This window comes from Diorhabda carinulata, chromosome 11, assembly GCF_026250575.1.
Source record: "Diorhabda carinulata isolate Delta chromosome 11, icDioCari1.1, whole genome shotgun sequence".
NCBI lineage: Eukaryota > Metazoa > Arthropoda > Insecta > Coleoptera > Chrysomelidae > Diorhabda > Diorhabda carinulata.
This window is the reverse complement of record NC_079470.1, coordinates 13,193,089-13,206,456: the sequence shown is the minus strand read 5'-3', so window position 1 is coordinate 13,206,456 and position 13,368 is coordinate 13,193,089. Positions and strand designations below refer to the sequence as shown.

The following is a 13,368-nucleotide window of genomic DNA, read 5'->3' as shown; positions in this document are numbered from 1 at the left end:
TTGGATGTATATGAAACAATCCTTTTATTAAAGAAATTTATTTGAAAAAAGGTTTAAAGATTCCTTTATTGATGAATTGAATTATTTATCCTGCTTTTGACATTCTATAACAGATGGCAGCATAGTTCCAAATTCCTAAATATAATGGATAAGAATGTAAATATTTGAAAAAATAGTTCTAAATACTTTTATTTCTTTTCATGAAGACAGAAAGTGTTTTTTGACATTTTTCAATCATTACTCTCAGCAATTACGAGAAAGTTATAAAGATTTATTCATTTATTAATATAATAATATTCAGAGCATTTAATATTTGACGATAGATGTCGCTTAAATATGTCATAACTGGATCCTTCTCTCGTATCAATTTTCATTTGGGTTCTTTCTAATATTTATCATTATTAGGGAAATAATTCACAAACAATAATTATCTATGGAATCAATAATATGGAATGTTTTCGGCTTTATGGAAATAAGTTAAAAGGGATTTTGTTTTTGAACTGTTGAAAAAAGGTTCGATGTGTAGTCTTTCGTCTATCTATAATAGATGGCGCTGTTGTGTGAGTATAGAGTTGCTAAATTAGAAATATTGAGAATAATAATGGAAATATCATTGAAAACTTCGGCTGAAAGTACAATTATTTTTACTGGCAGTTGTGGTTGAGAAATACATCCAAACCCAGATGTTTAGTATAAAATATTTATATAGTTTATAAGTTTTTCCAATAGATGGCGGTTATACTAATTTTTATAGTAGAAAACTATTTTTCCATATCGTTCAATGAATCATTACATTTTGTGTTGAAATAAATGGATTTTAACATTGTTTGAATCGTTGGAATTCTTAAGGGATAAAAAATATGTACGCTAGTCGTTTTTTAATATCAATATCCCGTGTACTATCACTATATTTTCAAATAAAACACACAAATTTCTTTCAATTTACGTTTAACATTATATTCCGTTCGTTTTCACAATTTTCTTTTACACCAAAATATTTTCCGACCAACTTTCCGGCTAACTACGTTCCTTAACAATTTAATTTATCATCCCCGCCGGGAATTTTTGCATTCTTGGTGGTATTTACATCCCTTGGTGTATAATAAATCTGAATTTAAGAAAACATACCCAGATGATACAAAATTATGTAAAGTATATACATTGGTATACTTTACTAATTTTGATGAAATAATTTTGGGTTTCTATTTATACTCTTCTCGTACAAATCGATCGATAGATTTTTTGGAAAAAAACATTGTTAATTATGCAGGAGAAAAGATGTTTGTAGGAAGAATGAAGAAAATATATTTGATAAGTAAATAATAAAGAATACAGTGTTTTACAGCCAATTATAGTTAATTTTTAAATAAGAAAAAGTAATAAATTTTACTTGCTGATGTAAAACGGTTTGTGAACGAGACCCACGGGGTGTATTCGCGAGCAGGTCCTATTTTATTTGCAGTTTCTAACCATTTCATAATTACTTGCAAAAATTCTTACAAATTCACAATAATTAATTAATATTCAGCGTTATCTAGGTTATATTTACAAAATTATTTTGTACTACGTGAATAGTTTAGATTTTGTATACCAATATTTGATTAACGACTCTAGTCATTTAAAATTTTTTAATACTGCATACTTCACTCAATTTGATCGAGGTCATTCAAATAAGACGGACGGAAGACTGAACTGAACGATCATATGATATATCGTCCGACAGGAGCGCCAATCTGGTCAAATTTTTAATTATAATTTACCGTCAACCAGCTAACAGTTTTTAAGCTAAGACCCCATGTGATATGGTTCTCCTTACATTTACCCTCCATAAAACAATTCAGAGGCACGTTGATTGTCAATCATAACCTCAAATATATAAAAAACGTTGTCTTAATTAACTTTTATCTTTAAAAATGAATTTTCAAAGATATGATTTTATTATATAAATAATGATTTTAGGTATAATCTGAGAATTTGAAATAGTTTTGTTTATTACGTTTTTATTATTGAGCCCTTATTTAAATAATTTGTATAGAAAATCGATGAACCAATTAAAAAAACAGCTGTTTAAGAGAAATGAACGTACATACCGCCGCTAGTGTTTAATAGATGGCGCCACCTTCGTTATTATTTAAATTAGAAATAGTTATTTTTAGATCACAATAGTAAACGTCAAATCCAGGTCTGGATTCATCATAAATTCAATTTTTTATAAATGACAAATAACTATTACGTGAATTAGGTGAAATATATAAAAAAACTGACGAATTAGAATAATTTCTACGTGGTTAAACTTGAAATATGTATTATATAGTTGTTAAATTGTTTATTTCGTTTTAATAATGTATGTTTTGTATTAGCTCCCGACGAATATTTAAAGCTTTCATTCGTTTCCCTTTTATCCGTTTAGGGCGAGTAACAAGTGCATGTACATGATTTACTCAACCTATTTTTCCTTGTGTCCCTCCTATCCCTAGGGATTTCACCGCCCCGCCGCTGGTCGAGCTGTGCGCGCGCTCCTTTCCCGGTCACCACAGTCTACCTACTTGTTACACTGGAGTTTCATACCAGCTCCGGGCCGTTGTTGGTACAAATTTTCGTTGCTCCGGGTGAAATTATTTTTCGAGGCATAAATCGCGGAAAATCTCCCCCCACGGTAGGGGGTTCTGTGATATGTGGATTTTTTACGACGCTTCGGGTTTACTTCAAGGTGGCTTCGAACATTTTTCGATGTTTCCCACAGGTTGCCATTGTTATATGGGGATCGTTCATATATTAGCAGGTATTTTTTCACAAAAAAAATCATTTATTATAAATGAGGAGTAATCACGTGAGACGCCTGCAACCTTCACCTAATCACGTAACCTATTTATTGGGAAATTTCGAATATGACTGAATTGTTAAGTTTTGATTAATATATCAATAAATTTCCGATTATCATTGATTCAAAAACATGAAAATCTAATTTCTACTTTGGAAGAATTTTTCTATATCGTAGTTTGACGTTTGACGTTTTTGATACTTATCTGTCATATCTTGAATCACGTTGATGTCTTTCTTTACTTTATATTTAGAATGTGTTCGCTATTTCAACTCTCGTACTAAAAGGTTTTATCTTTTACGTCAATGACATGCTAATGACGTATATATGTATAAAACATGTATTTACAAAGAAAAATTAACCGTTAACTTCTAGAAAAAACTTTCTCTGGCGTGTAGATTTGATTCTATGACGAAATCATACTAAATTTTCCTGAAACCGTTGATGAACACACTGTTTACCCCAACACTCACAATTACTCGCGTTTCGATAACCAAGTTATCGTCTTCAGATACTGAACGCTACTCAGATAGTGTGATTGTGAGTGTTGGTGTAGTGGCGGTGTGAAAACAGAGTGTTCAATATGGAATTTGTTTATTGATCATTTTTCGTATGTTGGGTATCAAAAAAATTACCTTCCTCAATCTTTTCCATAGTGAATTGAGGAAATTTTTTCAAAATATTGAAAAATAGAGAGAGAGAGATCGAGAAATGACGTCGTAATTTCAAGTCGTAGCAACAGCAAAAAAAGGGAATACCACTATTTCTAACTTCAATATTTTCTCTATGATTAGAAGACATTTTAGGTTATGTTTTTGGCTGTCAATGAATAAACGCCAGTTCATTTTTATCAACAAGTGGTTCTGTTATCACTTTTTCATAATGTTAAATATTCCAAACAACGATTAAATACTTTATCTCCATCTTGGAACGCAATTTTCATATCGCGATTGATCAAGACAGTCAGATGTTCTGTTTTATCGGTAGAACCATAGAACTACGTTTGAAAGTACTACGGAACTGAAGCGCGCTCGACAGTAAATTCATAATAAAACCACCTACGTTGACATAAAGATAAAAAATAGAGTGTTACATATAAAAAAGAAGAATTTATTATAACCTATCGATAGTCTGTCAATTTCGGCACAACTACTAATTTAATTGGAGATTTATCTCACTAGAATCAATAGAAAAATATTAATTAGTGTGGTTTATACGAAATAATCTACATTATATATTCAACAAGTTTTTGTTTCTTTCTTTTTTGCGTGGGAATTAACATTTCCATGTTCTGTCCTCATTTGTTATCGTGTTATGCAACGTCACATGGCGCAACGAATAGGATTATAATAAACAACTAAAACTTGGCTCCGAAGTGTTATAAATGTCCTGCAATAAAATGGCCGGTAAGTTTATGGCCGTATTAAATGAAAGGTGGAGTCGATTTATTTTTACGTTGTCATTTTTATTTTTTTATCACCATTTCACTTGTAAGTATCAGAAATTCAAAGCCACTGTTTTTTTTACTTACAATTGGATTTCGAAAATAAAATTGAAGCATGGTACAATGATTGCGTCCTTTGTGATGAAATATAAAAGCGTCAGAAGGAAATAAAAAATGTATTCGGAGATGTAGAGCCGAGAACTACTAATAAACGCCTTTCTTACAGTATAAAAATTGATGTACGAGGGTTGATACTTAAGTTTTGAGATCAATACACTTAAGCATGCGTTTGAACCAATTTTCCATTTTGAAAAACGTTGAATTCGCAATCATTGGGTACCAAACCATCAATTTGACGTTTCGAACGTTTTTGTTTGAACCGAAAATGGCGGCATGTCTAGTTATTTCAAAAAAACTCGCAGCAACGATGTTTTTTGACAAAACAACCGTTTTTGGACGATATCTACGATTTTAATGTTCCATGTCGTATGACAGAAAGTCAAATTTCATCATGGAAATTTAAGATTTGACATATTGACATATCAGCGTTGCCAAATGTCAAAACTAAAGTAGCGACTACAACTAGCAACATATTTTGTACAACGTTGCCAATTTAGAGATTATAAAATACGAAATAATAAAATAAACTTTGGTTTTTAATGTAATTGTGCGTCTTTTTGATATACAAGTGCATATAATAATTTCTTCTTACATTTCTACAGCATAAAATGTTAAATAGTTTAGGATAAAACAATTTGTTAAACACTTAGTTCGCCGAATAACTTTTCTCGCAGTTTAAGCAATAAATTGAGCGGGTTTTAGCTTAATATTCTTCATTAATCGCCAAACTGGTCCGACGGTGATGAAAAAGCGACGTTATCACCTTTCAACACTGTTATGTTTCTGTCGGAATTGCGCTGTTGCCTATGTTATCGCCAAAACTTATTACTCTCATTTATATGAAGGGAAAAAGTGAATAAATTCAATTACCACGTCCCAATATAGATAATTAAAAGTCGTATCTTCTAAAACATTTGGTTAATTAACGAATTAAAGTTTGAATTGCTACTTTATACACCCTATTCGCCAGATTTAGCCCCCTCGGATTATTTTCTGTTCTTAGACTATTTGTTTGTTGTCGACAAAGCAAGTTTTAAAATATTTACGAATATAAATCATGATTTGGAATCAATTAATGAGTTGTAGTTATATTTCTATAATGATTCGTCAATTTACAATGTGGAATGTACCGAAAAATAGTTCGATATATGAATATTAGTTAGGTTAGGAACGCTACTATGACAACGTAACCTCAAATAATTTAGAATCGCGACTTTTTAGTTGAAAAGTTGAATTTTCACTGTAGCAGTTTCATTTAAAGGTTAACTTTGTAATCATCATGCGCATAAATAAGTTTATTTATAATTAGTTTGTAAACTAAATACATTTTAGTTGTTTTTAAGCGAAACAATTTATTTGATAATGCGAGTACGGCGTGGCGTGCGATTAGACACGTCCCGTACGTATATTGGCGCTAGAAACATAATAAAAACATTTTTTTTTTTGTAAAAACAACTCTATAATTCCAAACTTGAGTGAAAATATAACTCAATTGATGTATAATATAAAAATTTATACACCTCGTAAAGCGATTCAAATTTGAGACTTTAGAAGTTGTATAGAGATGAAGGAAATGTGAAACAATGAGGTTATGTCTTTATTTAACGTGATGAATCTTTGACGACGTTGCCAATTTACATAAAATTATTCAGATCTAATGATTTCACAAGTTTTATTAAACATTTAAAGTCACGGCAACCTAAACAAATTAAGTTTCTCTGTTTATCAACTTATCAAATAGATTTAATTATTAAAAGCGTGTTTTCTAATATTTTAATTGACGGTGGTATCGAAAACAACACACGCGATCTGCTTGCAAATCAGCTTTTCCGACATTTTGATTGATAATGTATCTCGAACCGTTATCGGACTATAAAATGGCAACTCGACAACGCACATAACGGCACGTGTATTTCATTCAATATTTGCTGGAATTATTGAAAAATACAATGTAAATCGAATACCTGAAATATAGAAAATAGAAATTTATTTAAATAAAAAGAATATCGAGGTTATGTCGTATTTTGTTCGTTTGTGGAACTGTTTGAGTAACGAAATACAAAATTGATTTACGAGGGTGGTTCCAGAAGTACCTGGTTTGACCTAGACATCGACTAAATGAGGTAACGACTCCAGATACGTTGAAGAAAATCCACAAGGTGGTACAGGATAATCGTCGACTGAAAGTGTGCTCAAAATTTGCAAAATTGGTACCAGCTTTGCTCACAATGGAACAAAAACGACGCCGTGAAGATGTTTGGCAAGATTTTTGAGCTATTTCATGACCATGGACGAAAAGAACAATTAAAACAGTGGATTGAAAAGGGAGAACCGGCTCCAAAGAAGGTTCCATCTGCAAGCGAGGTCATGGTGTCGGTTTTTTGGAATAATTGCGACGTTTGTGCGAAGAGAAGGTGTAATCAGTTATTGCAATAGCCAAAATTAATAAATTAAAGCTTGAATTGCTACCTTATACACCCTATTCGCCAGATTTAGTCCCCTCGGATTATTTTATGTTCCCAGATTTGAAAACACGACTCAGTAGTCGAAGATTTTCCAACAATGAAGAGCTTGATGTGAGAAAAGTGTATTGAGCCAAAATAAATATATTTTTTCCCAAAATTTTCGTGTTTTCTACGATTTCCCGTCCTGTTGGACGACTAAGAAACGCCATATCTCGGAAACGGTATTCGTTTACAGTGTCTGTTCAATTGTTTGATAAATCGGTAAATCTGACAACAGCGATATGACACGGCTGCCAACGTTTAGAGAGTAAATTCCACTAAAACTTTGGATATCGACATTTTGTTCAGTTAATTACACTCGAATATCAAATGTCAACTGTCAAATGTCAAAATTTCGAACGTGAAAGTTATTTATCTTGACAGTTTGACGTTTTACACATAATAATGGGCCATGAACGACTAAGAAACGCCATATCTCGGAAACGGTATTCGTTTACAGTGTCCGTTCAATTGTTTGATAAATCGGTAAATCTGACAACAGCGATATGACACGGCTGCCAACGTTTAGAGAGTAAATTCCACTAAAACTTTGGATATCGACATTTTGTTCAGTTAATTACACTCGAATATCAAATGTCAGCTGTCATATGTCAAAATTTCGAACGTGAAAGTTATTTATCTTGACAGTTTGACGTTTTACACATAATAATGGGTCATGAACGACTAAGAAACGCCATATCTCGGAAACGGTATTCGTTTACAGTGTCCGTTCAATTGTTTGATAAATCGGTAAATCTGACAACAGCGATATGACACGGCTGCCAACGTTTAGAGAGTAAATTCCACTAAAACTTTGGATATCGACATTTTGTTCAGTTAATTACACTCGAATATCAAATGTCAACTGTCAAATGTCAAAATTTCGAACGTGAAAGTTATTTATCTTGACAGTTTGACGTTTTACACATAATAATGGGTCATGAACGACTAAGAAACGCCATATCTCGGAAACGGTATTCGTTTACAGTGTCCGTTCAATTGTTTGATAAATCGGTAAATCTGACAACAGCGATATGACACGGCTGCCAACGTTTAGAGAGTAAATTCCACTAAAACTTTGGATATCGACATTTTGTTCAGTTAATTACACTCGAATATCAAATGTCAACTGTCAAATGTCAAAATTTCGAACGTGAAAGTTATTTATCTTGACAGTTTGACGTTTTACACATAATAATGGGTCATGAACGACTAAGAAACGCCATATCTCGGAAACGGTATTCGTTTACAGTGTCCGTTCAATTGTTTGATAAATCGGTAAATCTGACAACAGCGATATGACACGGCTGCCAACGTTTAGAGAGTAAATTCCACTAAAACTTTGGATATCGACATTTTGTTCAGTTAATTACACTCGAATATCAAATGTCAGCTGTCATATGTCAAAATTTCGAACGTGAAAGTTATTTATCTTGTCAGTTTGACGTTTTACACATAATAATGGGTCAACTTATAGGACATACTGTTGAAAACGGATTCAATTTATATTATAATCCAGAAATAATGCCTAGTCCTTTAGAAGATCCCACCTACGATCCCCTGAAAGGTTTTAATAATGGAAGGAAACCGAGGGCGATGGTGGCTACAGAAGACGAAATGAGATCGGCCAAAGTACCGTTGGAAGATAGAGATTATTGCGCGCATTTGTTATTAAAATTTTTCAAATGCAGAAAAGAGAATTGGCCTTTCGTTATTAATTGTAAACATGAAAAGCATGAATACCTCGAGTGTAAATACGAAGATTTCATCATAAGAATGAAGGAGTTTGAGAGAGAGAAGAGGTTGAGGAGCAAATATGGCGGACCTTGTACCGAAAGAATAGATAATAATAAGAACACAAAGAAAAATTAATAAATTCTTGCAATATTTTGATGTATCTTATTAATTTTTCGTTTTTATCGCGCGCCGAAAACCATGAATGTTATAAATTATTGCAAGAGGTTTATCTTGCAACAATTCTCTATCTCATACGCGTGTTTTTGAGCGGCGTAAGCCCTTTAATTAGTACCGAAAGAGCACTGAACTTGACCAGCTCCCAGGTCGCCCTTTGATAGTTCCAACTCCAGAAACAGTGACCAAAATCAACCAAATTGCAGTGCAGATCGTCGAATTAGCATCCGGATGTTTGCCGAGGTTATAAACGCCGATAAAGAAACGGTTAGAAACATTTTACACGAGGAATTACACATGACAAAAGTCTGCGCGAAGCTGGTGCCAAAAAATCCTCACCAAAAGCTCAACGGATCTGCTCAGATTTCCTTGAAAGATTAGAAATATTTGAGTCGATGGAAGCGGTTAAGCAAAACACGGCAGAGCTCCTGAAGGCCCTCACCAAAGAAGACCAGTAACCAGTTTCGTTATTTAATGGTAGACATATTCTAGGAGGTGCAAACTACAAAACAACCACAGCGAAGAAGCGATTCCAACAACGAGTAGTGAATTATCAAACCAGTACTATGTTGGAGCTGCTCAGACACAGATTTAATCGCAAAACAAGCAGTGTCTACATTTGCAGACCATTGAGGGCACCGTCAATATGAAGACTTAGTTGTAAAACTTCTTTCCCGTTCGAATCAGACAAGAACTTGATAGGAATGAGATCTTCGCCCATGGTAGATTGTAAAGCTTGAATGTCTGAGCTACTCCAGGTTACAGTGGTGGCAAATTTACCATTAATTCCTAAGTATACCATAACTGAACCTTGAGGTATACCACTGCCAATTCAATTGAAGCTTCACCAGTTGTTCAAAGTTAGATACCAATCATTTTATAGAAACACCTTGGAAGCCATAGTTTGTTAACTAGATCAGCACAATTGGAGGTCTTAGCGGAATCACAAAATGAAGCCACAAAAAATTATTATTAATTGCGTCATTCCGTTAGTTGGTTGGAGATTATAAAACTGGAAAATTTGATAATAACTTAACTGCCTACTTAACTATCTACAGATCTGGTGATATTTAGGTTTTTGACTTGTCATTTGGTGTTGTTGTATAAATACGTGAAACTCGTTTTTTTTCCAGTTAAATAATGGAATATCTGCGAGGAAAATATCGACGCAGGGAAACTATTGCAGACCTTTCAAAATTTTCAACGGGAAACTAGAGAATCCGACAGCAAGATGTTTCCTTCAAATTTTATGAATGTTATGAAAAAGGTAAGTAATAAATATTAATTTTTATTGTTTCATAGGCCAGCACATAGTGGCACCTAACCTAACCAGCCAGCGTTGTCTCCATAGCGGCTCAGGCGAAGCCTACGTTGTTTCTAAGCTTTTACAAGGTGTCGACGCAGATGTAGAGGTAGTTTCCAGAATCTACGCGTCACTAATAACATTCACAAACAAAAGAAGATCAATTTAGAGTTAATACTGTTTTCCCAACATAAGAAAGTCGCGAGAGAGAAGTCTTGTAACAAGAGCGTGACCATTTTGGGTTAATACAGTCTTTCCAATCGATGAAAATCGCGAGGGAGAAGTGTTTTTACAAAAACGTGACCATTTTAGGGTTAATACAGTTTTTCCAACATAAGAAAGTGGCGAGGGAGAAGTCTTGTAACAAGAGCGTGACCATTTTGGGTTAATACAGTCTTTCCAATCGATGAAAATCGCGAGGGAGAAGTGTTTTTACAAAAACGTGACCATTTTAGGGTTAATACAGTTTTTCCAACATAAGAAAGTGGCGAGGGAGAAGTCTTGTAACAAGAGCGTGACCATTTTGGGTTAATACAGTCTTTCCAATCGATGAAAATCGCGAGGGAGAAGTGTTTTTACAAAAACGTGACCATTTTAGGGTTAATACAGTTTTTCCAACATAAGAAAGTGGCGAGGGAGAAGTCTTGTAACAAGAGCGTGACCATTTTGGGTTAATACAGTCTTTCCAATTGATGAAAATCGCGAGGGAGAAGTGTTTTTACAAAAATGTGACCATTTTAGGGTTAATACAGTTTTTCCAACATAAGAAAGTGGCGAGGGAGAAGAGTTTTTACAAGAACGTGACCATTTTGGGTTAATATAGTCTTTCCAATCGATGAAAATCGCGAAGGAGAAGTTTTTTTACAAGAACGTGACCATTTTGGGTTAATACAGTCTTTCCAATCGATGAAAATCGCGAGGGAGAAGTGTTTTTACAAGAACGTGACCATTTTGGCTTAATACAGTCTTTACAATCGATGAAAATCGCGGGGAAGAAGTGTTTTTACAAAAACGTGACCATTTTTGGTTAATAAGTCTTTCTAATCGATGAAAATCGCGAGGGAGAAGTGTTTTTACAAAAACGTGACCATTTTAGAGTTAATACAGTCTTTCTAATCGATGAAAATCGCGAGGGAGAAGTGTTTTTACAAGAACGTGACCATTTTGGGTTAATACAGTCTTTCTAATCGATGAAAATCGCGAGGGAGAAGTCTTGTAACAAGGACGTGACCATTTTGGGTTAATACAGTCTTTCCAATCAATGAAAATCGCGAAGGAGAAGTTTTTTTACAAGAACGTGACCATTTTGGGTTAATACAGTCTTTCCAATCGATGAAAATCGCGAAGGAGAAGTTTTTTTACAAGAACGTGACCATTTTGGGTTAATACAGTCTTTCCAATCGATGAAAATCGCGAAGAAGAAGTGTTTTTACAAGAACGTGACAATTTTTAGGGGCAATACAGTCTTTCCAATCGATGAAAATCGCGAGGGAGAAGTTTTTTTACAAGAACGTGACCATTTTGGGTTAATACAGCCTTTCCAATCGATGAAAATCGCGAGGGAGAAGTGTTTTTACAAGAACGTGACCATTTTGGGTTAATACAGTCTCTCCAATCGATGAAAATCGCGAAGGAGAAGTGTTTTTACAAGAACGTGACAATTTTAGGGTTAATACAGTCTTTCCAATTGATGAAAATCGCGAAGGAGAAGTGTTTTTACAAGAACGTGACAATTTTAGGGTTAATACAGTCTTTCCAATCGATGAAAATCGCGAGGGAGAAGTTTTTTTACAAGAACGTGACCATTTTGGGTTAATACAGCCTTTCCAATCGATGAAAATCGCGAGGGAGAAGTGTTTTTACAAGAACGTGACCATTTTGGGTTAATACAGTCTCTCCAATCGATGAAAATCGCGAAGGAGAAGTGTTTTTACAAGAACGTGACAATTTTAGGGTTAATACAGTCTTTCCAATTGATGAAAATCGCGAAGGAGAAGTGTTTTTACAAGAACGTGACAATTTTAGGGTTAATACAGTCTTTCCAATCGATGAAAATCGCGAGGGAGAAGTTTTTTTACAAGAACGTGACCATTTTGGGTTAATACAGCCTTTCCAATCGATGAAAATCGCGAGGGAGAAGTGTTTTTACAAGAACGTGACCATTTTGGGTTAATACAGTCTCTCCAATCGATGAAAATCGCGAAGGAGAAGTGTTTTTACAAGAACGTGACAATTTTAGGGTTAATACAGTCTTTCCAATTGATGAAAATCGCGAAGGAGAAGTGTTTTTACAAGAACGTGACAATTTTAGGGTTAATACAGTCTTTCCAATCGATGAAAATCGCGAGGGAGAAGTTTTTTTACAAGAACGTGACCATTTTGGGTTAATACAGCCTTTCCAATCGATGAAAATCGCGAGGGAGAAGTGTTTTTACAAGAACGTGACCATTTTGGGTTAATACAGTCTCTCCAATCGATGAAAATCGCGAAGGAGAAGTGTTTTTACAAGAACGTGACAATTTTAGGGTTAATACAGTCTTTCCAATTGATGAAAATCGCGAAGGAGAAGTGTTTTTACAAGAACGTGACAATTTTAGGGTTAATACAGTCTTTCCAATCGATGAAAATCGCGAGGGAGAAGTTTTTTTACAAGAACGTGACCATTTTGGGTTAATACAGCCTTTCCAATCGATGAAAATCGCGAGGGAGAAGTGTTTTTACAAGAACGTGACCATTTTGGGTTAATACAGTCTCTCCAATCGATGAAAATCGCGAAGGAGAAGTGTTTTCACAAGAACGTGACAATTTTAGGGTTAATACAGTCTTTCCAATTGATGAAAATCGCGAAGGAGAAGTGTTTTTACAAGAACGTGACAATTTTAGGGTTAATACAGTCTTTCCAATTGATGAAAATCGCGAGGGAGAAGTTTTTTTACAAGAACGTGACCATTTTGGGTTAATACAGCCTTTCCAATCGATGAAAATCGCGAGGGAGAAGTGTTTTTACAAGAACGTGACCATTTTGGGTTAATACAGTCTCTCCAATCGATGAAAATCGCGAAGGAGAAGTGTTTTTACAAGAACGTGACAATTTTAGGGTTAATACAGTCTTTCCAATTGATGAAAATCGCGAAGGAGAAGTGTTTTTACAAGAACGTGACAATTTTAGGGTTAATACAGTCTTTCCAATCGATGAAAATCGCGAGGGAGAAGTTTTTTTACAAGAACGTGACCATTTTGGGTTAATACAGCCTTTCCAATCGAT

The 13,368-nt window shown here is 34.3% G+C and overlaps 2 protein-coding genes across 2 annotated transcripts in view; both read left to right on the top strand.

Moving 5' to 3' along the window:
• The first annotated feature begins 2,556 nt into the window (after positions 1–2,556).
• LOC130899400 (regulating synaptic membrane exocytosis protein 1) overlaps positions 2,557–13,368 on the top strand; it is a 66,657-nt gene continuing 55,845 nt past the window's right edge. Inside the window, exons 1-2 of the mRNA XM_057809318.1 lie at positions 2,557–2,782; positions 9,934–10,067. Of these exons, the coding sequence (XP_057665301.1) occupies positions 10,032–10,067 (36 nt within the window). The 5' untranslated portion in view covers positions 2,557–2,782; positions 9,934–10,031. The remainder of the gene's footprint in view (positions 2,783–9,933; positions 10,068–13,368) is intronic.
• On the top strand, positions 8,307–8,791 carry LOC130899402 (NADH dehydrogenase [ubiquinone] 1 beta subcomplex subunit 7-like). The gene has a single exon (XM_057809320.1). It carries the CDS (start codon positions 8,351–8,353, stop codon positions 8,759–8,761), a length of 411 nt encoding a protein of 136 aa, XP_057665303.1. The 5' UTR covers positions 8,307–8,350; the 3' UTR covers positions 8,762–8,791.